Genomic DNA, 27,340 nt, shown 5'->3' on the forward strand with positions numbered 1-27,340 from the left:
CGAAATATAAAAATATTAGGGAAAGGGGTGACTGGGTGGCTCAGTCGGTTAAGCATCCAACTCTTGGTTTTGGCTCAGGTCATGATCTTGCAGCTGTGGGACTGAGCCCCATGTCAGGATCTGCACTCAGGGCAGAGCCTGCTTCATATTCTCGCTCTCTCCCTACCACTCACTCTTTCTCAAATAAATAAAATCTTTTTAAAAACATTAGGGAAAAACCAGTGCCATCTGAAAAATGTTTAGTTAATAATGTATCAGTGTCATTACTTACTTAAGACAAACATACCAGAGTAAGATGTTAGTAAGAGAAACTGGGTGAGAAGTATATAGTATTGGTAGTTTTTATTTAAATCTAAAACTATTCTAAACTGAATTTTTAACAGTACTCCAGGTTTGATAATTTCCTTTTCATATATAGTTTTCTGAAAAGTCAGGCATGCTCATAAAGAGATTTTTTTCCCCTATCATTTACCTTTGAACATTGTGCACTAAGCTCAAGTTGCATCAAGGTGTCAGAGACTGAGGAGATGCAAACACTTTATCTGCTAGAACTTCCTTGCCACAAAGAGTGCTGATTCAGTAGCTGGTGTACTAGCCCTGGTGGTGTGATGATACAGCCTTTATCCAATAGTGAGCTCTTAGTACAGGTTCTTTTCCTTGGCAGTGATGCTGCAAAGTGGTAACAACCCGGTGTCAAAGAATTACCTGTTCTCCAATTAATACTAAAGGTATGCCATCATTTCCCCTCACATAGTATCAGCAGGGGATTGGGAATAGAAAACTTACTCAGGGAATCAACTGACTTACCACCCTCATGCTCGATCTACCAGATCACACTTGCAGAAAGCAATGTACCCATGGTTGAGAGAAATTTTGTGGTTCAGGTTTTTAAAAAACGAGGATGGCATTTACTTTCTTCTCGGTGCTGACCAAACCATGTAGCCTCAAATGATGACAGACTAACCAATATTTTCTTGGCTAAAACTATACACCACTAAATTGTTCCCTCAAAAGTTAGTCTGGGGGAGCCTGGGTGGCTCAGTCATTAAGCGTCTGCCTTCGGCTCAGGTCATGGTCCCAGGGTCCTGGGATCGAGCCCCACATCAGGCTCCCTGCTCCACGGGAAGCCTGCCTCTCCTTCTCCCACTCCCCCCGCTTGTGTTCCCTCTCTCACTGTGTCTCCCTATCAAATAAAGAAAATCTTAAAAAAAAATTAGTCTGCTTTTTAATACTAATGTGGTACTTATGATATGAAAGTAGCCTTTTTCATTCCAATTCCAAAACCTGCTGTCCAAGCAGGATAAAAATAACAATGGTTTGCAATGCTGCATAATGTGAACACACATTATGAGGATGGAAAAAGATCCTACACAAGATGCGTAGGCTATATGCATACTAGAGGAGTGAGGCTATGATGTCCTTTATAATTACACAGTACAAAATAAACCACTAGTGGGATATAATGAAGGCCAAAAAACATGTAAGAATCATCCAGCCCACCTACCCATACACAGATACATACACACACACAAGGAAACTTAGGAAATCTTATGGATCTCCAGTATCCTAGAAAAACAGGACCACACTACCAGGCAGACACAGCAGGCAGGCCAAAATTTCATAGCATCAACAGCATCAAGCTGAGGGAAGCCAACAGAACATAAACTGTAACTGAAAAAAGGAAAGTGGACAGGTTCCAGACCAGGTTTGCCTGCTGCCTTCTACTAGAACTCCTCAGCAGTAATGAATTCTGTTACATAAACTGATATAGATGTACCACATAGCTCAGAGACTAGCCACGAACATTTATTGGTATTGTCCACAGAATTCAAATAATCCTTCCATCTTTAAAACTTCACATTCTATGGTGAGTTTGTGTATAGAATATTTTATTATATATTTTCTATAAAATTTGATGTTACATATAAAGCACAAATTTAGGTACATCAGTTCTAGGTGAAGATTTTATCTTCAATTCTGAAACATACATTTCCTCAGGAAAAAAAAAAATTACCTGGAGCAAACTTTCCATAGTTGTTAAAAAATATCATTTATCAAAATATAAGATTTTGGTCAAATCTTATCGGCTATTAAATATGTAGTAAAGGCTTTTGTGTTTTTCCCTGAGATTGCTCTAATTTTTAATGAAAGCTTCTGATCAAGTCAAGATGTTGACAGTTTTCTTCCTCATGTGAAGTCTCTTGATGTACAATGACAGGCTGAATTTTATAGGTCTTCTGACATGATATTCATAGGGTTTTGTCCCATTGCAACAGAATTACCTAACTATGTGCATTTAACAAACAGAACAGAATCTTTAAGAGCTCAACAGAGTAGTTTTTTTAAGCCAACTTGTGAAGATCTGTTTCACACAGTTATTCAGATTTTGGCTTCCTTCACCTTGTGTTCTTCCATGTTTAATACACATGCCAAGTCTGCCCTGGCAATATCTCTATTCCAACATAACATAGGACAGAAAGAATGCACGGTGATTTTTGAAAGCTAGACTTAGCTTAAATGTTATAGTGTCATATTCCATGACCAGTATCACTCAAATGAAAGACTGGGAAATTAGACAAACCATGTGCCTAGTGGACAAGGAAATGTTTAAGGGAAACAATCTGCCAGTCTGTGACATGAGCTTTTTTACTGTGTATTATCAATTAAGGTATGAGTCCCTTCAGGACTTCCCCAATTCACCACATGCAAGGGTTTTCTCTCTGGTGTGCATTCTGGTGTGATGTACTCTAAGCGCTGCCTTACGGATAAAAGTTTTCCTGCATTCATTACATTCATAGGGTTTCTCTCCTGTGTGAATTCTCTGGTGTACTCTGAGAGTTGAATTTTGTGCAAAAGCTTTCCCACATTCATTACACTCATAAGGTTTCTCCCCTGTGTGAATTCTCTGGTGTGCACTAAGGTGTGACTTCTGGGAGAAAGTCTTCCCACATTCATTACATTCATAGGATTTTACACCTGTGTGAGTTCTCTGATGTACTCTGAGGGTTGAATTATGGGCAAAAGGTTTCCCGCATATATTACATTCATAGGGTTTCTCCCCTGTGTGAATTCTCTGATGTGCAATAACATATGACTTCTGGGAGAAAGTTTTCCCACATTCATTACATTCATAGGGTTTCTCCCCTGTTTGAGTCCTCAGATGTGCCCGGAGGTGTGATGTCTTGGAGAAAGTTTTCCCACATTCATTACACTCATAGGGTTTCTCCCCTGTATGAATTCTCTGATGTGCCCTGAGGGCTGAATTATCAGCAAAAGTTTTCCCACATTCTTTGCATTCATAAGGTTTCTCCCCTGTGTGGATTCTCTGATGTGCACAGAGGTGTGTTCTTTGGGAGAAAGTTTTCCCACATTCATTACACTCATAGGGTTTCTCTCCTGTGTGAATTCTTTGATGGACTATGAGGGCTGCCTTATAGACAAAAGTTTTCCCACATTCATTACATTTATAAGGTTTTTCCCCTTTGTGAATTCTCTCATGTCCACTGAGGTATGATTTCTGAGAGAAGGTTTTCCCACACTCGCTACATTCATAAGGTTTCTCCCCTGTGTGAATTCTCTGATGTGTACTGAGATGTGTCTTCTGTGAAAAAGTTTTCCTACATTCATTACATTCATAGAGTTTCTCCCCTGTATGAATTCTCTGATGTGCTCTGAGAGCTGAATTATGGGCAAATGTTTTCATACATTCATTACATGCATATGGTTTCTCCCCTGTATGAATTCTCTGATGTACTCTGAGAGCTGAATTATGGGCAAAAGTTTTTTCACAGTCACTACACTCATAGGGTTTCTCCCCTGTGTGAATTCTCTGATGTGCTCTAAGGGCTGAATTATGGGCAAAAGATCTCCCACAGTCATTACATTCATAGGGTTTCTCACCTGTATGAATTCTCTGATGTGCTCTGAGAACAGATATATGGGCAAAGGACCTTCCACATTCATTACATTCATAGGGTTTCTCCCCTGTGTGAATTCTCTGATGTGCTCTGAGGGTTGAATTATCAGCAAAAGTTTTCCTACATCTGTTACATTCATAGGGTTTCTCCCCAGTATGGACTCTCTGATGTGCACTAAGGTGTGTCTTGTGAGAGAAAGTTTTCCCACATTCAATACATTTGTAAGGTTTTTCGCCTGTGTGAATTCTCTGATGTGCTCTGAGATGTGATGTCTTAGAGAAAGTTTTCCCACATTCAATACATTTGTAGGATTTCTCCTCTGTGTGAATTCTCTGATGTTCTTTGAGATGTCCCATCTTGGAGAATGTTTTCCCATATATGTTACTTTGACAGAGTTTCATTCCTGTGTGTGTTCTCTGGTGTACTATGGGAGCAGACTTCTTGTAAGATTTCCCACATCCACTGTTATCATAATCCTTTGTGTGAATTGTCAGATTTTCATGGATGTTTGACTTTTGACAGAAAGTTTTCCCACATTTATTACATTCACAGAGACTGACCCTCATATCAGTTCCAGGATAATGAGTAGGGTGTGAACTTGAATAAAAAGATTCCCCACATTCCTCACATTTCTCAGGTTCCTCCTCTGAGCGGGTCCTCAGATGATGAATGAGTTGTGCTTTCTGGTAAAAGGATTTCCTGCATTCATTACATTCAAATGACTTCTCTCCAGTTTCACTTTGCTGATGTACACCGAGGGCTGAGTTTTGATGGAAGGACCTCTCATATTTATCACACTGGTAGAGTTCCTCTTCTGTGTGAGTTCTCTGACATACTATAAGGTCTAATTTCTGATAGAAGGCATTTATACATCCATTATATGCACAAAATTCATCTCTAATTTGTGTTTTTTGTACTAAATGGGTTGAGCTCTGGCTCAACTTTTCTTCACATTTATTGCTTGCAAAAGCACCCTGTTCTTTAAAAGTTCTCTGAGAATGAGTGAGAGGTAAGAGCCTGCTGAAGTTATTCCCATTTTCATTATATTCAGAGTTTGTTATAGCCAGGTGAACTTTATCATATTTCACAGTGGTGGTTTTGTCACAGGATTTCCCACATTCATTAATATAAAAGCATTTCTCTCTTGTGCCAGTTCTCACACAGTTAAATAAAGTTGCTTTATCACAGTTTTTCCTAAATTCATCATCCTTATAAGATTCCTCTCCTATAACACAGTGAGTCTTATCATGTAAAACTTTCCTAAATTCATTACATTCAAAAGACTGCTCCAGGCTTTGAAATTTCTGATGATCTTTCCTATTATTGAGAGGTTTCATGTTTTTATTATAACCATAAGATTTCTCTCCAGTATGAGTTTTCTCATGTTTAATATCAAGCTGCAATTTTTTGCATACATTCATGTAATCAGCCTTCTTTCTTGAATAGTTTCTATCACAAATAATTAATTCAGAAACAACTGGCAAATTCATTCTACATGAGTCACATTTACAGGGCATTTTTCCAAAAGAATTTGGAATTATATCCAGAGTAAATGGTTTTTCTAAAACTTTCTGCCCTTCTTTACTCAGTGTTTTGTTATCAGTGAATATTACTTGCCACAGAGGTTTCACTTGTTTTTCCGGGTTCCCTTCAATGAGAATATCAACACTGAAATATCCTAAAATGAGAAAAATTGAAAACATCTTTATATCTTATATTTCTTATGGAGAGGAACTTACAGCCATATGTTTGTTATGTATTGTAGTCTGTTACAGGTCACATTTCCAAATATCAGTAATTCATACACATAAAGAAAAGACAGATACACTTTTTCCTCATCCGTGTTGTTTAAAGAAAACAGGTATTATTTTCAGTGCTGGCCAGGACTGAGTAGCTAGCTCCTTTCTTCCTAAGTCCTCCCTCTTACAATTAACAAATCCCTGGACAATCAATAAATCAATAAATCAAGAGTAAGTAAGATGTTACAAAATGGAAGGTGGACTTTGGAACTCAAGAAATGACATAGCAGAGGACTCCAAGATTGTTCTTTCTGCTTCGCATATATCTTATATGGGGCACTGGAGTGCTGGAAAAGCCCGCAATCCAAGTCAACAATATACGTAACAAAAAGAGCTACAGAAAAAGCCTGTTCCTTCTAGCCAAAGGTCTGAAAAAAAGGTGGTTTAAGAAAACAGAAAATCTTTTTGACAATACCCACCCTGCTCAAGCCAAACAGAAATAGGTTTAACAGGGAATGAAAGTTCCACTGCCACAGGTATAAAGGACTGGACACTCTTAGAAAATTTCTTTCCATGACCGAAAACGAAGAGCTCACTAGAGAGATCATGAAGAATCCTAAGAAAATTCTATTCACAGGACATTCAGGGATGGTAACAGCAACCACTACCAAAATTCTTCCTGGAACCACATTCTTATCTATTCTATGGAATCTGCAATAGCAAAAGCAATAAATCTGTTTTAGGGCACTTATGGCAACACAGCAGGTAGGGGAAGAAAAGAAGGGAAAAGAGGCAGGAATACTACAATATTACAGCTAGAAAGATGAAACAGCATTTGTAATAACCATGCTCTCAAAACCCAAGAACACAGTACATTTAAAAAACAGTTTAATTTACATTATTCTCAAATGCATAGGAAATATTCATCACAGCAGACTGCATTCTACACTGCAAGAAAAATTTTCACAAATATAAAAAAAACAGAAATCAAAGTATAATCTCAGGCCATCAAGAAATTATACTAGAAATCAGTAATGCAAAGTCACCTGGAGAAACACAAAATATTTGTAAATTAATATACTTCTAATTAACCCACTGGTCAAAGAGAAAATTTCATAGGAAATTAAGATAGTTAGAATTGAATGAAAACAATAATGTTTAGAACATATAGAAATTTCTGGGATGGAGCTAAAGTAGTGCTCAGAGATAAATTTATAGCTTAAAATTTTTTATATTAGAAAAGACTCCAGTTACCCAGTTCCACTTTAACAAACTTGACAAACAGAAAAAATTAAATCTAAAGAAAGCAAAAGAAAGAAAATAAAGACTAAAGAAGACAATAAAATTGAAAATGGAAAGCAGAGAAAAATCAATCAAGCCAAAGCTTAGTTCACTGAAGGTTTTTTTTTAAATGATTTAACCCAAAGAGGAAAAAAGACACAAAGTAGTAATATAAGAAAAAATGCAAGAGAAGACATAAATACTGATACAACAGACACTAAAAAGATAATAAAAGAGTATTAGGGGAAACTCTGTGCCCATAAATTTGACAATTTAAGTGAAATGGACGCGTTTCACTTAAAAAAAAAAAAAAAAAACACACTACCAAATTCACTCAAGAAGACATAACTTGGATAGATCAGTATCTATTTAAGAAATTGAATATGTGACAAAGACATAGAACCAAGAAGCAGCTTCAGTATTAGAAGGCAGTAACTAGTGAATTCTGCCAAAGGTTTAAAAAAAAGAGAATTCCAATGTTACATAATCTCTTCTAGAAAATACAAGAAACCTACAGACCACTATCTCTCACGACATAAATGTAAAAATTCCAAAAAAAACCCATCAAAACAACAAAAACAAAAAACCCAAAGCAATATAGAAAAGAAATGATATATCAAGATCAAGGGAGATTCATCCCAAAAATACAAACTGTTGAGATATTTAAAAGTGAATGTAACCCATCATATTAATTATCTGAAATATTAAAACCACACAATCAAATAATTTAAGGCAAAGACTATTTCACAAAATTCTAAATCCACCCATTAACCTACTGTAAAGGAAATCTACAAAAAGCCTATAGCTATGATCATACTTAAGAGACTAAATACTTAAACCCTAAGATTGGAAAATACAGGTGTCTAGCCTCAGCACTTTCTATTCCAGACTGCCAGAAGTTCCCACCAATGCAGTACAGCAAGAATAGAAATAAAAGATACAAAATCTACAGAGAGAACCACAGAAAGAGCTTCAGAAAAGCTCCTTAACTAGTGTTTTCAGCAAGGGCAAAATACAAAGCTGATATACAAAAGCCAATCATATACAAACAATTATCACTAGAATTTTAAATCAAAGAATATAATTTACCATGATGCTAAAAACAAAACCAAAAATACCTGGCATCTATACTCCAAAAACTACTGATAAAAGGAATCAAAGAAAACATAAATAAAAGAAGATGGCATTTCTTTATGGATTGGATTTTAAGACGTTAAACCTCTTTAATTTGATCTATAGATTCAATACAATCCCAGCTGAAAAGCTGCCATGCTTTATATAACTATCAAAAAGCTCATTTTAGAGGAGGAGCAAGATGGCAGAGGAGTAGGAGACCTAAATTTCATCCGGTCCCAAGAATTCAGCTAGACAGGGATCAAGCCATTCTGAACATCTATGAACTCAAGAAGAGATCAAAGAAAAGAATAGCAGCAACTCTCTGAACAGAAAAGCGACCACTTTCTGGAAGGTGTCTTCTGATTTGCTCAGCGTATATTTTTCTGGGGTCGTTGTTACCCTGTTAGCATTTTGTTCTCTCATTCATCTATTCTCCTCTGGACAAGATGACAAGATGGAAAAAATCACTTCAAAAAAAAGAACAAGAGACAGTACGACTGCCATGGACCTAATCAATATGGACATTAGTAAGATGTCGGAACTGGAGTTCAGAATGACGATTATAAAGATACTAGCTAGGCTTGAAAAAAGCATGGAAGATATTAGAGAACCCTTTCTGGAGAAATAAAAAAACTAAAATCTAATGAAGTCGAAATCAAAAAGGCTATTAATGAGGTGCAATAAAAAATGGAGGTTCTAACTGCTAGGATAAGTAAGCCAGAAGAGAGAATTAGTGATATAGAAGACCAAATGATGGAAAATAAAGAAGCTGAGAAAAAGAGAGATAAACAACTACTGGATCACGAGGGCAGAATTTGAGAGATAAGTGATACCATTAGACGAAACAATATTAGAATAATTGGGGTAGCAGAAGAAGAAAGAGAGATAGAGGCAGAAGGTATACTGGAGCAAATTATAGCAGAGAACTTCCCTAATTTGGGGAAGGAAACAGGCATCAAAGTCCAGGAGGTACAGAGAATCCCCACAAAATCAATAAAAATAGGTCAACACCGCAACATCTAATAGTAAAACTTACGAGTCTCAGAGACAAAGAGAAAATCCTGAAAGCAGCTCGGGACAAAAGATCTGTAACCAACAATGGTAGAAACATTATACTGGCAACAGAACTATCCACAGAGACCTGGCAGGCCAGAAAGGACTGGCATGATATATTCAGAGCACTAAATGAGAAAAATATGCAGCCCAGAATACTATATCCAGCTAGGCTGTCACTGAAAATAGAAGGAGAGATGAAAAGCTTCCAGGACAAACAAAACTAAAGGAATTTGCAAACACAAAACCAGCCCTACAACAAATATTGAAAGGGGGCGCCTGGGTGGCTCAGTCGGTTAAGCGACTGCCTTCGGCTCAGGTCATGATCCTGGAGTCCCAGGATCGAGTCCCGCATTGAGCTCCCTGCTCAGCAGGGAGTCTGCTTCTCCCTCTGACTCTCTTCCCTCTCGTGCTCTCTATCTCTCATTCTCTCAAATAAATAAATAAAATCTTTAAAAAAAAAAAAAGAAATATTGAAAGGGGTCCTCTAAGCAAAGAGAGAGCCTAAAAGTAACATAGATCAGAAAGGAACACAGACAATATACAGTAAGAGTCACCTTACAATAGGCACTACATTCATACCTTTCAATAGTTAATTACCCTGAATGTAAATGGGCTAAACGCCCCTATCAAAAGTCACAGGGTATCAGACTGGATAAAAAAACAAGACCCATCGATATCCTGTCTGCAAGAGACTCACTTTAGACCCAAAGACACCTCCAGATTGAAAGTGAGGGGGTGGAAAACCATTTACCATGCTAATGGACATCAAAAGAAAGCTGGGGTGGCAGTCCTTATATCAGACAAATTAGATGTTAAACCAAAGACTGTAATAAGAGATAAGGAAGGACACTATATCCTACTTAAAGGGTCTATCCAACAAGATCTAACAATTGTAAATATCTATGCCCCTAACATGGGAGCAGCCAATTATAAAAACCAATTAATAACAAAAGCAAAGAAACACATTGACAACAATACAATAATAGTAAGGGGACTTTAACACCCCCCTGACTAAAATGAACAGATCATCTAAGCAAAAGATCAACAAGGAAATAAAGACTTTAAATGACACACTGGACCAAATGGACTTCACAGATATATTCAGAACATTCCATGCCAAAGCAACAGAATACACATTCTTCTCTAGTGCCATGGAACATTCTCCAGAATACATCACAAATCAGGACTCAACCAGTACCAAAAGATTGGGATCATTCCCTGCATATTTTCAGACCACAGTGCTTTGAAACTAGAACTCAGTCACAAGAGGTAAGTCGGAAAGAACTCAAATACGTGGAGGCTAAAGAGCATCCTACTAAAGAATGAATGGGTCAACCAGGAAATTAGAGAAGAATTAAAAAAATTCATGGAAACCATCAAAAATGAAAACACAACTGTTCAAAATCTTTGGGATGCAGCAAAGGTGGTCCTAAGAACAAAGTATATAGCAATACAAGCCTTTCTCAAGAAACAAGAAAGGTCTCAAATACACAACCTAACCTTACACCTAAAGGAGCTGGAGAAAGAACAGCAAATAAAGCCTAAACCCAGCAGGGGAAGAGAAATAATAAAATCAGAGCACAAATCGATGAAATAGAAACCAAAAGAGAAGTAGAACAGATCAACGAAACTAGGAGCTGGTTCTTTGAAAGAATTAATAAGATTGATAAACTCCTGGCCTGACTTATCTAAACAAAAGAGAAAGGATCCAAATAAATAAAATCATGAATGAAAGAGGAGAGATCAAAACCAACACCAAAGAAATACAAACAACTATAAGAACATATTATAAGCAACTATATGCCAGCAAATTGGATAATCTGGAATAAATGGATGCATTCTTAGAGATGTATCAGCTACCAAAACTGAACCAGGAAGAAACAGAAAACCTGAATAAACTTATTACCACTAAAGAAATTGAAAAAGTAATAAAAAATCTCCCAACAAACAAAGGCCCAGGGCCAAATGGCTTCCCAAAGGAATTCTACAAACATTTCAAGAAGAATTAATACCTATTCTTCTGAAACTGTTCCAGAAAATAGAAATGGAAGGAAAACTTCCAAACTCGTTTAATGAGGCCACCATTACCCTGATCCCCAAACCAAAGACCCCATCAAAAATGGAAATTACAGACCAATATCCCTGATGAACATGGATGCCAAAATTCTCACCAAAATACTAGCCAATAGGCTCCAACGGTACATTAAAAGGATTATTCACACCACGACCAAGTGGGATTTATCCCTGGGCTGCAAGGTTGGTTCAACATCCGCAAATCAGTGTGATACATTAATAAAAGAAAGAACAAGAACCATATGATCCTCTCAATAGATGCAGAAAAAACTTCTGACAAAGGACAGCATCCTTTCTTGATCAAAACTCTTCAGAGTTAGGGATAGAGGGTATATACCTCGATATCATAAAAGCCATCTACGAAAAACGCACAGTGAATATCATTCTCAATGGGGAAAAACCGAGAGCTTTCCCCCTAAGGTCAGGAACACAGCAGGGATGTCCATTATCACCACTGCTATTCAACATAGTATCAGAAGTCCTAGCCACAGCAATCAGACAACAAAAAGAAATCAAAGGCATCCAAATTGGCGAAGAAGTCAAACTCTCACTCTTGGCAGATGATATGATACTTTATGTGGAAAACCCAAAAGCCTCTCCACCCCAAAACTGCTAGAACTCATACAGGAATTCAGTAAAGTGGCAGGATATAAAATCAATGCACAGAAATCAGTGGCATTCCTATACACCAACAACAAGACAAAAGAGAGACAAATTAAGGAGTCGATCCCATTTACAATTGCACCCAAAATCATAAGATACCTAGGAATAAATCTAACCAAAGAGGCAGAGAATCTGTACTCGGAAAACTATAAAATACTCAGGAAAGAAATTGAGGAAGACACAAGGAAATGCAAAAACGTTCCATGCTCATGGATTGGAAGAACAAACATCGTAAAGATGTCAATGCTACCTAGAGCAATCTACACATTCAATGCAATCCCCATCAAAAAACCATCCACTTTTTTCAAAGAAATGGAACAAATAATCCTAAAATCTGTATGGAACCAGAAAAGACCCTGAATAGCCAGAGGAATGTTGAAAAAGAAAAGCCAAGCTGGTGGCATCACAATTCTGGATTTCAAGCTCCATTACAAAGCTGTCATCATCAAGACAGTATGGTACTGGCAGAAAAACAGACATATAGATCAATGGAACAGAATAGAGAGCCCGGAAACGGACCCTCAGCTCTATGGTCAACTAATCATCGACAAAGCAGGAAAGAATGTCCAACGGAAAAAAGACAGTCTCTTCAACAAATGGTGTTGGGAAAATTGGACAGCCACATGCAGAAGAATGAAACTGGACCATTTCCTTACACCACACACAAAAATAGACTCCAAATGGTTAAAGACCTAAATGTGAGACAGGAGTCCATCAAAATCCTAAAGAACACAGGCAGCAACCTCTTCGACCTCAGCCGCAGCAACTTCTTCCTAGAAACAATGCCAAAGGTAAGGGAAGCAAGGGCAAAAATGAACTACTGGGACTTCATCAAGATAAAAAGCTTTTGCACAGCAAAAGAAACAGTCCACAAAACCAAAAGACAACCAACAGAATGGAAGTAGGTATTTGCAAATGACATATCAGATAAAGGGCTAGTATCCAAAATCTCTAAAGAACTTACCAAACTCAACACCCAAAGAACAAATAATCCAATCAAGAAATGGGCAGAAGACATGAAAAGACATTTTTCCAAAGAAGATATCCAAATGGCCAATAGACATATGAAAAAGTGCTGAACATCTCTCGGCATCAGGGAAATCGAAATCAAAACCTCAATGAGATACCACCTCCCACCAGTCAGAATGGCTAAAATTAACAAGTCAGGAAATGACAGATGTTGGAGGGGATGCGGAGAAAGGGGAACCCTCCTACACTGTTGGTGGAAACGCAAGCTGGCACAGCCACTCTGGAAAACAGTACGGAGGCTCTTCAAGAAGTTGAAGATAGAGCTACCATAAGACCCAGCAATTGCACTATTGGGTATTTACCCCAAAGATACAAATGTAGGGACCGAAAGGGATACGTGCACCCCGATGTTTAAAGCAGCAATGTCCACGATAGCCAAACTATGGAAAGAGCCAAGATGGTCATCGACACATGAATGGATAAAGATGTGGTGTTTGTGTGTGTGTGTGTGTGTGTGTACATACCTATATGTATATATACATACAATGGAATATTATACAGCCATCAAAAGGAATGAAATCTTGCCGTTTGCAATGATGTGAATGGAACTAGAGGGTATTATGCCGAGCGATAAATAAATCAATCAGAGAAAGACATGTATCTTATGATCTCACTGATATGAAGAAGTCTTAATCTCAGGAAACAAACTGAGTGTTGCTGCAGTGGTGGGGGGTGGGAGGGATGGGGTGGTTGGGACACTGGGGAGGGTATGTGCTATGGTGAGCGCTGTGAACTGTGTAGTACTGTTGAATCACAGATCTGTACCTCTGAAACAAATAATACATTATATGTTAAAAAAAAAAAGGAGATAGTAGGAAGGGAAAAATGAAGGGGGGGAAGCAGAGGGGGAGATGAACCATGAGAGACTATGGACTCTGAGAAACAAACTGCGGGTTCTAGAGGGGAGTATATTTTTGTTAGTTTATTTTTGTTATTGTTCTTGCTTAATTTATTAGTAGACTACCAGTTTACCTCTGTTCACTAATCTATTATACCCTAAGGTTTATAATATGCACATTTATTTTATAAATGTCACACAATTTCGGACTTGATTGGTTAGCCTGGTGATGGGCATTAAAGAGGGCATGTATTGAACGGAGCACTGGATGTTATATGCAAACAATGAATCATGGAACACTACATCAAAAACTAATGATGTAATGTATGGTGATTAACATAACAAAATAAAATTTAAAAAAATTTAAAAAAGCTCATTTTAAAATTTATAAAGAACGCTGGTGGACTCACATTAACTGATTTCAAGGTCTAACTAAGAACCTAGAATAATAAAGTTAATGTGGTATTGACATAAGGATGGATATGTAGATGAATAAAAAATACAGATACCACATACAGTGTTAAATGTACAGAATATAAGTACAAATACACACACACACATAAACTTATGTACCATATACAAAATATACATTTATCCATCTTCTAAGAACAATGGAAATGCTATTCAGTAGAGAAAGGATAATCTTTTCAATTAATGGTGTTAGAATTACTGGACTCTCCTTTTCAAAAATTTAAACTTGACACATATCCCATCCTGTGTATGAGAACTAACACCAAATGAATTACAAAATGTAAAATGTGAAATTTAAAAATTTCTAGAAGAAAGCATATGAATAAATCTGTCTTACTCTGAGTTTGGATATTTCTAGACAGAACAACAAATGCATGATCTTTATGAGAAAATTCATAAACTGAATTTTTACATTCAATTTTAGCCAACCTCCTCTGAAATCACACCAACAAAAGAAGTGGAATGCAGCTTCACTACTGCCAAGTATGGGCAGAAGTCCATGTTCCCCCCTAAACCTCCACTGACATCTTTGGGAGTTGGAGTAGGCTACCACATTAACAAGTGAGGAGCGGTGAGATGTCAGGGTCCCCACCAGCCTTCTCCTAACACTAACCACCCTGTATTTCATCAGGTGCCACGGTCCCTAGCTCACCTTCATCGCTGTGTAATCTTTCAGAATATTACATTTATTCTATATATATATACCATATGTATATTGATAGATATACAGATATACATATATATAGATATATGCATAGATACACACACATGTATACATTTAGTTGCAATTAGTGGAGAGTAAAATACAATACATTTATTCGACCTTTCCCTGGTTAATACTTTTATATCTTATTCCTTCCCCAAGCAGAGTCACAAACACATTCTCTTTATTATCCCATAGAATATCTCTAGTTTTGCTTTGAGAAAAATCAGGCCTTTAAGCTACCTGAATCCCATTTTTCGTTTAGATCAATAAGGTTACTTTGGGATTCTTTCTCCACTGTTTTGTGGGGCTAGTGCCAACTATCAAGACCAATTATCTATGGGGCGCCTGGGTGGCTCAGTCGTTAAGCATCTGCCTTTGGCTCAGGTCATGATCCCAGGGTCCTGGGATCGAGCCCCGCATCGGGCTCCCTGCTCCGCAGGAAGCCTGCTTCTGCCTCTCCCACTCCCCCTGCTTGTGTTCCTTCTCTCGCTGTGTCTCTCTGTCAAATAAATAAATAAAATCCTAAAAAAAAAGACTATCTATGAAGTATATGTTTGTTTTTCCTTTGAGCTTTCTTTTCTGTTTCACTAATTTATTAAACTATCCCACTTCCAGTTCCATACTACTTACCTCTCAGAGCTTTACATATGTAATAGAGCAAATCCTACCACAACACTCGTATAAATGAGATTTTCTTTGACACTGCATTAAATATTTATAATTTTGTATTCTATAAGTGCTTCTTTTGTCTTTGTTAGGGTTAGCTAAAATTTCATCCATTTTACTGTTTTTTGGTCTAAGAAACATTCTATAATTTCTCAGTCTTCCAGTTGATTACCACTTTTAAATTTTGCTTCTGTTAGTATATTTTTGTTATTGTTCTTGCTTATTACTAGACTACCAATTTACCTCTCTTCACTAATCTACTATACTCTAAGGTTTATAATATGCACATTTATTTTATAAATGTCACACAATTTCGGACTTGATATCCTTTTTTATACGTTGTTTAAAAGAGATAATTTTTAAAATATCCATCTTGAGTTTTTTGTGTACTCATTAATTTCTTGATTTATCAAAATATGTTGAGAATATTATTTATGCAATTCTAATTTGTTGGACTTACTGGTTTTCTTTCTAGATTAACATTATGTTTTCACTATCTTATGATTAATCTATGGGAATCTGAAAGGCTTCTCCTTTTTTCTTTTCTTTTTTTATGTTATGTTAGTCACCATACATTAGTTTTTGATGTAGAGTTCCATGACTCATTGTTTGTGTATAACACCCAGTGCTCCATGCAATACATGAAAAGGCTTGTTCTTTGATCTCAGGATACAAATACATATATATGGTTCACTTTTTTTTAAGATTTTATTTATTTGCAAGAGACAGAGGGAGAGGAGCATGGGGGAGGGGCAGAGGGAGGAGAAGCAAACTCTCCACTGAGCAGGGAGCCCAACACAGAGCTCCATCCCAGGACCCTAAGATCGTGACCTAAGCCAGAGGCAGATGCTTAAGTGACTGAGCCACCCAGGCGCCCCTGGTTCACTCTAATATAAATATCATTTACATCCCATATAGGCATACTTATTTAATGTTCATAGTATCTTTACTTTAATCAGATGAGGTACATTATCTCCTAATCCTGGTGAATTTTAACTTCTTAGAACCCCATTATTTTGTGTTTTATGATAGCTAGTATGATACTGTTTGGTGCAGTCATTCAAATGCTTAAGGGTTTACTTTAACCTGTGCCCGTAAAAAGAGGGCCTTCTTTTAAATTAATGCATTTATTTATTTATTTATTTATTTATTTATTTATTTATATTTGAGAGAGTGAGAGAGCACGAGCGAGGTGTGGGGCAGAGGGAGAGGGAGAAACAGGCTCCCACTGATTAGAGATCCTGGCACGGGGTTCAATCCCAGGACCCTGAGAGGATGACCTGAGTTGAAGGCAGACACATTCCGATGAGCCATCCAGGCACCCCTAAGTTACTGCATTTATTGCCTAAATTCAAGCCTGAATAACATGAAACTCTAAATTATTTTGTTTTTTACTTAATAACTTTACTATTTTTTTATTGCAATCTTTCAAACATACTTATTTTGGGGTATCTTTTTTAGCCAACCAATACGATCAAATCATTTACATCTAATGACTGGGAAATATGCTTAATCTAAAAATTCTGCTGTCTGGTTGAATAGCTTCACAACAAAAACTCTAGCAAACACACTTAGGGTGATTTTACCCTTTTGCTCTAAGAATTATACTGAAACTATAATTTTTTGAAGTTCCTGAATTTACCAGTTTACACAAAAATACCAATAAGCACATGAAAAAATGCTTGACATCACTAGTGACCAAGTAAACTGTTATGGACTGAATTATATCTCCCCCCAAATTCGTATGTTGAAGCCCTGACCCTCAATGTAACTCTATTTGGTGGTAAGGCCTCTGGGGAAATTAAGGGTAAATGAGTTCATAAGGGTGGGGCTCAAATTCCTATAGGCTTGGTATCTTTGAAAGAATAGAAAGAGACATCACAGTTCTCTCTCCATGAAAGCACAGAGAAAAGGCCATAAGAGGGCACAGTCAGAAGGCAGTCATCTGCAAGCCAGAAAGAAGCTTCACCAGAAATTAATCATGTTGGCACCTTGATATTGGGCTTTCAGCTTCCAGAAGTATAAGAAATAAACTTCTGCTGTTTAGGCCACCCAGACTATGGTATTTATCATGGCAGGCCAAATGCCTAGTACAGAAATGCACATCAAAACTTCAATGATATACCACTTCACATCTACGAGGATGGCTAGAATAAAAAAGTCACTTTACCAACAAGTGTTGGTAAAGATGTGGAAAAATTAGAACTCTCATATGCTGTCGTTAGGAATGAAAAATAGGCAGGCACTGTGGAAAATAGTATGGAAATTCTTGAAACAGTTACCACATAACCCAGCAGTTAGAATCAAGTGTAACTCAGTAAGAGGAAAAAAAGCGTTATGTCAAAAAAAAAAAAAATCCATGCAAAAACTTGGAAATCAATGTTTCTATCAGCATTATTCAATAGCCAAAAGGTAGAATCCTAAACGTCAACTGAGTGAAGAATGGACAAACAAATGTGGCAAATACATACAATGAGACATTATTTTCCATACAAAGGATGAAGTACTGATACACATGAATCTTATAATCCTATGTGAAAGAAACCAATCATAAAAGACCATATAATGTGTGACTGCATTTACATGAATTGTCTGCAATAGGCACATCTATAAAGACAGAAAGTAGATTAGTGATCGCTGGGCTGTAGCGGACAGGAGGATAGGGGGTAATAACTAGAGGGTATGAGGTTTCTTTCTGAGGTAATGAAAATGAACTGTGGTGATATTGACACATATCTGTGAATATGTGAAAAGCCACTAAATTGTACCCTTTCAATGGGTGGATTGTACGATATGTAAATAGTATTTCAACGGAGCTGTTTAAAAGGGTAAAACAACCAACCAACCAACCAAACAAAACTTTCAAAGGTATTCCCCTAAAAGTTTAACTATCCCAAGTGTTTCCTTCTGTCAGTGCTCACCCACCTGGGTATCTCCGGTTTAGGAATTCTTCCTCTAAGGACCAGGGCTCTTCTCCTTGCTCCAACTTGAAGATCATCTCAGGTTTGGCGGTGCAATACCCTGTAAACATGACAATTGAAGGTATATACATATACCGGCTCCATGCACTTTTTGGCTTCCAAAGGTGGAGCAAGATACAGCAACAAGAGCAGCAAAATAAACGTGCTCATTTGAAGCATCCCATGGGAAAGTAACAACACAAACATTTTGTCTGCTTCCTAAAGGCTTCAGGTACCTTAGACCTCTCACTCAAAAGCCAGTACAATATTAATCTCTACAAGGAGTCCACGTGTTTTGACAACTTTTAAAAAGAAGGAAATTTAATTTAGACGAAGATACATAATAAGGTCTGCTTACCCACTGAAATGAGGTGGCTGTAGTTCTCTAGCATCACATCTCGGTACAGGGTCCTTTGAGCAGGGCTCATGTACTGCCATTCATCCTGGGTAAATCTGACAATCACATCTTCGAATGACATGGATCCCTGTAACAACACATTTCGTTCAAAGATTCAGAATTACGTGACACATATCTTTGAGAATTACCACTTTTCCTGTTTACTCTTAAGCTCTAAAAGACATGGTTATCAAAGACACCTATTTCTGACCTAATTTTGTCTGTAGCTGTGGAGTTGCTCAGTTAAGAAGGTTTTTAACTTACTATAATTCATTTATATCTATTTGTGAATTATAGATTTTTTAGGATAAAAAAATTCAATGTGAAGAGGTTTCCTACAACTCTTCCTCTTCATCCCAAGGTACTGTGGGCATTCTAGAGAATTCTAAGATGTTCATCCCCTCCTTAGACATCGTCATTGTAAATAGAGGGAGACAGAGAAGATACATACATGCAAGCTGTGGAGATATTTTACATGATCAAACTTATGTATAAATACATATATAAAAATATACAAATCTAGAGCTCATGAAGAGCAAAGAACAACTTACCAAGGATTTGGAATCATAGAGACCAGGATAAGTGATTATTTATGCTGAAGTAACAGCAATGAATATAAGGACAGGGACATAATCTCAGGGTGTAGCAGCAGCAACCAATCTGATCATTACTTTCTTGCACAACCGCCCAGGCTAACTAAACGAGCAGCTTCTGGAATGTTGGTGCCAAACACTGACATTTAGGAAACAAAAGGAAAAAAAAAGTGTCAGAAGTTTTAGTGAGACAGATCTGTTCATGTTGCTCCTGAAGGGTCTGTGAACATAAAGGTGGAACTATCCCTTAAACTAATACACACATGATTTTAGAATATAGAAGAGAGGTGTGAGGATGAAGACAAGCATTTAGGGGTTATTAGCTATTTAGGTGGTAACTAAAATTTTAAGAGGCAATCAGCAATGTGAGCTATATGCTATACATCCTATATGGGACTAAGGAAAGAAAAATACCAAATAGCATTTAGGGAAGCATGAATAGTAAAGAGGCTGGCAGAAAAAGTATAGGCCAAAAAGCCAAAGAAAAAGCTTTCCGAAAAGTAATGAGTCAGGAAAGGATGTTGGCGAGGATGCGGAGAAAGGGGAACCCTCCCTACCGCTGGTGGGAATGCAACCTGGTGCAGCTACTCTGGAAAACGGTACGGAGGTTCCTCAAAAAGTTGAAAACAGAGCTACCCTATGAGCCAACAATTGCACTACTGGGTATTTACCCCAAAGATACAAATGTAGTGATCCGAAGGGGTATGTGCACCCCGATGTTTATAGCAGCAATGTCCACGATAGCCAAACTATGGAAAGAGCCAAGATGTCCATCAACAGATGAATGGATAAAGAAGATGTGGTGTATATACACAGTGGAATATTATACAGCCATCAAAAGGAACGAAATCTTGCCATTTGCAACGACGTGGATGGAACTGGAGGGTATTACGCTAACCAATGTAAGTCAATCAGAGAAAGTATCATATTATCTCATGATATGAGGAATTTGAGAAACAAGACAGAGGCTCGTAGGAGAAGGGAGGAAAAAATGAAACAGGATGAAACCGGAGAGAGAGACGAACCATAAGAGACTCTTAATCTCAGGAAACAAACTGAGGGTTGCTGGAGTGGTGGGGGGTGGGAGGGATGGGGTGGCTGGTGATGGACATTGGGGAGGATATGTGCTACGGTGAGTGCTGTGAATTGTGTAAGACTGATGAATTATAGATCTGTACCCCTGAAACAAATAATACATTATATGTTCAAAAAAAAAAAAAGAAGATAGCAGGAAGGGAAAAGCGAAGGGGGGGGAATCGGAGGGGGAGACGAACCGTGAGAGACTATGGACTCTGAGAAACAAACTGAGGGTTCTAGAGGGGAGGGGGTGGGGGGATGGGTTAGCCTGGTGATGGTATTAAGGAGGGCACATATCGCATGGAGCACGCATGCGATGGTTATACGCAAACAATGAATCATGGAACACTACATCAGAAACTAATGATGTACTGTATGGTGACTAACATAATAAAATAAAATTAATAATAAAAAAAGGAGTCTGGAAAAGGTAGAATCTTGGAAAATGAGAAAAGGGAACATTTCCACAACAAAAGACTTCAAATGGGCCGGGAGGAGGAGGAACTGGGGAGTTGCTGTTCAACAGACATAAAATTTCAGTTATGCAAAATCATCAAGTTCCAGAGATCTGCTGTACAACACCATCCCTATAGTTAACAATAGAGTATCATACACATAAAAATGTGCTAAGGGTAGATCTCATGTTAAGTGTTCTTATCACAATTAAAAGTAGAAAAGAAAGGGAAGAAAACTAAGAGATAACGGGACAGAAACAAGTTTCTTTTTTCCCCCTCAGTGTTATGTATCCAAGTATTTGTTCACTTATATCTTCAGTGTTCCTAAGTGAGTACCTCCTGCATGTGAAACTCAGTAGTAGTAGCTGGTAACTGAAACAAATAAATAAAAGAACAGGAATACCTCTCAAAATTTAATCTAAAAAAGAAAAAAAGAAAAGGTAATTATATTCTCCAAAGCGAAAACATTAGTGAGAAAAGTGGCCCTGCTTTCATTTTTGTGAATCTCTTTAATATCTGACTTAATTAGATCCTGTGGATTAAAAAAAATTGGCTAACAAGTGACATAAATAAAAATGGTTAAGTAAGGATCCAAAAGATTCTCTCCTTCGTAAAAACTAGGAAAAAACTGGCAAAAACTGAGGCGCCTGGGTAGCTCAGTTGGTTAAGCATCCAACTCTTGATTTTGGCTCAGGTCATGATCTCGGGGTTGTGGGATCAAGTCCCATGTCAGGCTCCATGCTCAACAGAGAGTCTGCATGAAATTCTCTCTCTCTCTCTCTCTCTCTTTCTCTCTCTCTCTCTCTCTCCCCCTCTGCCTCTCCCCCCACTCACAGTCTCTTGCTTTCTCAATAAATACATTTTTTTAAAAAACTAGCAAAAATTATAAAAATTAACAAAAGCTATCTTCAAAACATTTATTAAAAAAACAAAACAGCTTAATCATAGTAGAATGGTGATACTGCGACCTTTTATGACTTATATCCTTTCCTTCCCAACTCTGCAATAGTTTGACAACCAATGGTTTGCAACCAGCAGGCTGGCAACCACAAGAGCAGAACTCGGCTGGAGATCCATTGAAACCTCATTCATAGAAAACTCATTATTTGGCCAGTTTGGTGGTTTCCTGAAAGACCCCACTTATAAGGATGCCTTTATTTGAGCTAACTCACAGCTCAGTGTGAAAAGCCTTATCCTCACTCATCATTTATCAACAATTAAAGGCATTTGTTTAACTTTTTTTTTGGCATTTGTTTAACTTAATGGCTACCTGAGATGGTAGATAACACCTGAGACAAACAATGGCTTAACCAAGAAGCTTGAAAGGAAAAGTTGGACAATGAGATGTCCGTAAATGTTTCTGAAAACCTCTGATATATTCCTGAGAATCAAGGAGGCCGCAAACTTGCAAAGGGCTGTGCGTATGCCTAAGGCTGTGAGCATAGTCAGGAAAGATGTGAGAAAGCCCTGAGCTGTCACCTCTAGGTGACCTTGAGGTTTGGCATTAGAAAAAAGTCTAAGCTAATGCAGAGTTATAAACCATCTGTCTGTTTGAAGAATTCCCTGACATGCCCAGAGCCCCTTAGCAAAGACTGGGAGACTTACTGGGTCTAGGCATTTAAAGAAATTTCTGCAGATACTTCAACTGCCTCAGATGAAAGAAACACAGGCTCTACAGAATTTTTTAAAAAGTCACTGAACAAATAAATTTCAACAATGACCCCAATGGAAGGGAGAAAATTCTGATTTCTAGAATTGGCACATTCTTCTATTTAAAATGTCCTATTTTCAAGAAAAAAGTTTAGTAAACAAGGAAAGAAACAAGAAAGTAAGGTTCATATGCAGAAAAGGTATAATCAATAGAAACTCCTTCTAAAGAAGCAAACATTGAACTTACTAGACAATAACCTTAAATCAGCCATATTAAATATGGTCAAATACCTAGAAAAAAACAATGTCCAGGACTAAAGGAAAATAAAAGAAAGATATTTCACTAAATCAAGAATATCAAAAAAGAGATAGAAATTTTAACAAATTGAAATTATATAGAAACTCAAGAGTTGAAAACTATAATAACTAAAACAAAATTTCACCAGAGGGATTGTATAGCAGATTTGAGGAGATGAAAGAATGAACAGACTGGACACTGAAATTACATACTGTGAGAAAGCAGAAAGAAAAATAATGACAAAAAATGAAATATGGGATAGTATCAAGCAATAAAGACAAAGAGACAATATTGAAAGCAGCAAGAAAGAAGTGACTCATCATGTACAATAGTATTAAAAGCAGATTACTAATCAGAAACCCTGGAGGACAGAAGGCAGTGAAATGATATATGACAAGTAAGTGCTGAAAGAAAAAAGTTGTCAACCAAGAATTATATATCCAGCAAAAACAGAAAAATTAAAACCTTCCCAGATAAACAAAAACAAAATTTGTCACAGGCAGAACTGCCCTACAAGAAATAATACAGGGAGTGGTTCAGCAAATCTATACAGACAGAAAATGGGATTAGTGGTTGCTTGGGGTTTGGGGGAAATGAGCACATGAAGGGGATAAAATGAAGAGTTGCTTTTTAAGATGATGAAACTGTTCTAAAATTGACTGTGGTGATATTTGTACCAATCTGTGAGTATACTAAAACATCACTGAATTCCAGACTTAAATGGGTGAATGGCATGGTATGTGAACTGAATCTCAATAAAGCTTAAAAAAAAAAGAGAGAGAGAGAGAGAGAGAATGAAACCGTTGTAAGATTAATAGAGCAGATTAAAAGGGCCATGGTCAGAAACTGGGAATGAGCCACGTGAAAGGACAGGGAAAGAAGATGACTCCAAAAAGATAATCAGCACTGTATAGATGGGGCCAGTGGAGGGTGTCATGGACAGTAACAAAGAAACTTTCCAGAAGGACAGAGGCAGTAGAGGCAAATGCTACAGAAAAGTCAAGTAAGGAAAGAATTAGACAAGATCCAATGGATTTGATTATAAATCAAGTCTCTGGTCACCAGATATGACAGGCGAGTGGGGAGAGAAGCCAAAGCATCATGCAGAGGTTTGAAGTGTGGATAGAAAGTGTTGAAATGTTTCAAAGAGAACACAGTTTTAAACTGCTGAGCAACCTGAATATCTTGGGTACTCAAAATATTTATGGAAAGTAATTTTAATTCAGCTGATTCAACAGAAAAGAATGTCTAATTCAACCCCTGTGTTTGAGTTTCTGGAAAACGGTTCACATTTAGCATTACATCTTCTACTTTTATTGAAGAACAAGTAGAGATAATGTTCTATATTATTTTAGAGTAATTACTGAAAAGTTGTTAACTAAATCACCTACTCGAAAAATAAAGATCTTTTTTATCTTCAAATATTTTAACATTCTGGGCACCTGGGTGCCTGGCTCAGTCGGTTAAGTCTCTTCTTGCCTTCAGCTCAGGTCATGATCCCAGAGTCCTGGGATCGAGTCCCGCATCGGGCTCCCTGCTCATCAGGGAGTCTGCTTCTCTCTCTCTCCCTCTGCCCCTCCCCCGTGCTCATGCGCATGCAGTCTTTCTCTCAAATAAATAAAATCTTAAAAAAAAGTTTTAACATTCTATGAGGTATCAGTTTGCTTAATCTTCTCACCAACCCCAACCTTTAAAGCAGTACAGTTTGTCTGACACTCTGATATGGCTCCCAAAACTCAGAAATAAATTCGGAGCTCCAATTTCATATCCACATGCCATCTTTGCTCTGCTACTCATCTGTATTTCCATCTCTGAATGCATCTGATCCATTTCTATTTCTACTTTTTCATGTCAATAGACTCTTATAAAATCCAGTATAAAACGGATTATTAAAAATAGAAATTACCTGCACTATGTTCATTTTCTGCAGCTCCTTGAAGAATGTGAAGAAATGAAAAGGTTCAGCTGGGAAAGAGGAAGGAGAAATAGCATCATGAGAAACCTGGTCTGCCTTACAACTATTTTTATTTACCTAAAAATTTCATAACATCAGCTGGAAAAAAGGTTTCCCTATAGAAAAATATCCTTTTGACATTCTTGAAAGGGAACAAGAAGGACCACACAGAGGTATTACCTGAACAAACGCATCTGCGATATGGTGACACAGGCTTAACCTTGCATTTTCACTGCTGTGAAACTCAGAAGTCGATGACTTAACAATTTATGTCCCCTTCTAAGTAAGAACAACAACAAAAAACACAAAATAAAACAAGAGGATATTGGTTAAACAAATTCAGGTATACAAGGTAAAACCTTCTACCTTCATTTAAACTAATGTTGTTTAAAAAACCTACTCAGATGGGATTGTTAATCAAATTTGTGTTGTCTTTACACCTTGAGTTAGAGCTTCCCCAGAAAACTTCAAAATAAAGATGGGATGCTTTATGCAAGAAATATTTTTTCTAACTTTTTGTTCTTACTTGGTTGCAAATCCTGAAACAGATTTTAGTAAGATGCCGATAGTACTTACCTGTGTAAGTAAACAGCACTGTGCTTAAGTTCTTAATTCTGCCCTGGGTGTCTTTTCAAAAATCATTCATTTCAGGCCCAATATTTTGAGCTTCCAAAAGTGTCTAATATAGAAAACTTTCCTTCTACTATCCTTTCGTCATTCCCTACACTCAGGAAGGAGGGAGCATCAGCATAACTCCAGATGCCACATGTTGTGATGGACATGGTATGAGGGCAGCTCAGAATCTGGAAAGAATGAGGGGGAATGAAGGAAACTGGGTGCTATTTAGAATTTCATTAGTTCTGCCTGGTTATACCTTGCCTGGGCATCATGTCCTTACCAACCACCCAGTGAAGTGCCTTTTCCTGTACAGCCTGACAGTCACCCATCCCTCTCAACCCCTGCTCACCACCTTCTGCAAGCTGGTCCAGTGCCCACTGTCACACAGTCTGTGATGGCTTCTGTGTGCAGTCACTAAGTCTGACTCATGCTATACAGGGATCAAGAACTGCTTCTGGTGGAGCAAGTCAGGACCTGTGCCTTTCTTGAAACTTCTACCCCTGCTCTGAAGCTCCAGGGAGTAATCTGTCAGAAGAGCTATTCTTCAAAATGACAGTTGTTCTTAAGTTACTTTACTACAGAGGGGCTGGGATCTGGGCCTGAGAAACAAATTCACTGTAACTGAAACCTCCATTTAACACTCTAAACCGGACTTTGGAATCCACTACAAGTGTACTATCCAGTAAGGTAGCCATTAGCTGCATGCAACTACTACACCTTAAGTGTGGTTAATAATTTGGATATACTGAGTTAAACATATCAGTAGAACTAATCTCTTTCTTTTTATTGTTGCTACTGAAAAACTCTAAATTATATTTGGTTTCAATTATCTTTCTATTGGCCCGCACTGCATTAGATTTTCAGATTGTGCCTTTGAGGATGGAGATAGCTTAGATGGTGCAGGGAAGTTCAAGAGTCTCTTGACCAGGGGCTCTAAAAAGAATCCACAAAAAAAAAAAAAAAAAAAAAAAAAAATCCACAAATCCCAGGATATATATTACCACATCATGAGATTCTGTCGATATTCACTTCACAATCCTATCTCTGTAAATCTGGGGACAGGCTACTCAGCTAAGAGCTTCAAAGGTTGCAACTCTTGGTTTGGGGCAAAAAGGATGCTGGGAAGAGCAAGAGGTGGGGAGTAAAATCTACTTGTATTTACATCCAACCTCTCCCACCTACCAGCTTGTGTCCTGGGGTGTATCATTCGGCCTCCAGTAAATTCCTTTCACTTTTTAAAATGGCCTAATTATAAGGGCAACTGTGAGGCTTAAATGAAATACCAAAGAAAACAAAGTGTCTTGTGATAGCAACTTACACACCCATTATTACAAGCACTTGACAAAAAGCTTTGCAGATGACACCTTATTTCTCAGAGTAATTCCACAAGCTACTGTTAGTAGCCTCATGTTCATCGAAAACATTATAAAGGTGGATTCCCTTGCCACTGCCCACAGTCCCCTCACTCGGCGCCCGCAAAGGACACCTTCTCCAGATAGGGGAGGCAGCCCCACTTGCGCCACCGGAAGCAGGCGGGAGCAGACGCCGCAAGCACACAGGGGCTGGGGGAGGGGAAGACCCGCTGGGAAATTCCCGGGAACACTGCACACAAACCTACCGGATCTGGCAGGGCCCCAGGCCTCCCGGAGCCGTGTCCCCAGTGCTCTCACCCCCAGTGCAAAGCCTCTGCTCCCGCAGATACCCAAAGAAGCCGAGTTCGTGTCCTTTTTCAACCACAGAAGGCGGGCGGAAAACAGGCCAAGGCTGGATGTGCACTTGCGCA

At 37.9% G+C, this 27,340-nt stretch overlaps 1 protein-coding gene across 3 annotated transcripts; it reads right to left on the reverse strand.

The window, feature by feature from the left end:
* Positions 1-1,264: 1,264 nt before the first annotated feature.
* Positions 1,265-27,336, reverse strand: ZNF658 (zinc finger protein 658). Of its 3 annotated transcripts, XM_035723721.1 has the most exons (7): positions 27,176-27,336; positions 25,120-25,218; positions 24,892-24,950; positions 19,464-19,644; positions 18,874-19,000; positions 18,481-18,576; positions 1,265-5,595 (listed from the first exon to the last, which is right to left on the reverse strand). In XM_035723721.1, exons 5-7 carry the CDS (start codon positions 18,992-18,994, stop codon positions 2,681-2,683), a joined length of 3,132 nt encoding a protein of 1,043 aa, XP_035579614.1. In that variant the 5' UTR covers positions 18,995-19,000; positions 19,464-19,644; positions 24,892-24,950; positions 25,120-25,218; positions 27,176-27,336; the 3' UTR covers positions 1,265-2,680. The 3 variants fall into 3 exon arrangements, with proteins under 3 accessions (XP_035579614.1, XP_035579612.1, XP_035579613.1); XM_035723719.1 differs by lacking the exon at positions 19,464-19,644; XM_035723720.1 differs by lacking the exon at positions 19,464-19,644 and having other exon boundaries at positions 27,228-27,334.
* Between the last annotated feature and the right edge of the window lie 4 nt (positions 27,337-27,340).

This window comes from Zalophus californianus, chromosome 13 (assembly GCF_009762305.2).
Source record: "Zalophus californianus isolate mZalCal1 chromosome 13, mZalCal1.pri.v2, whole genome shotgun sequence".
Classification (NCBI taxonomy): domain Eukaryota; kingdom Metazoa; phylum Chordata; class Mammalia; order Carnivora; family Otariidae; genus Zalophus; species Zalophus californianus.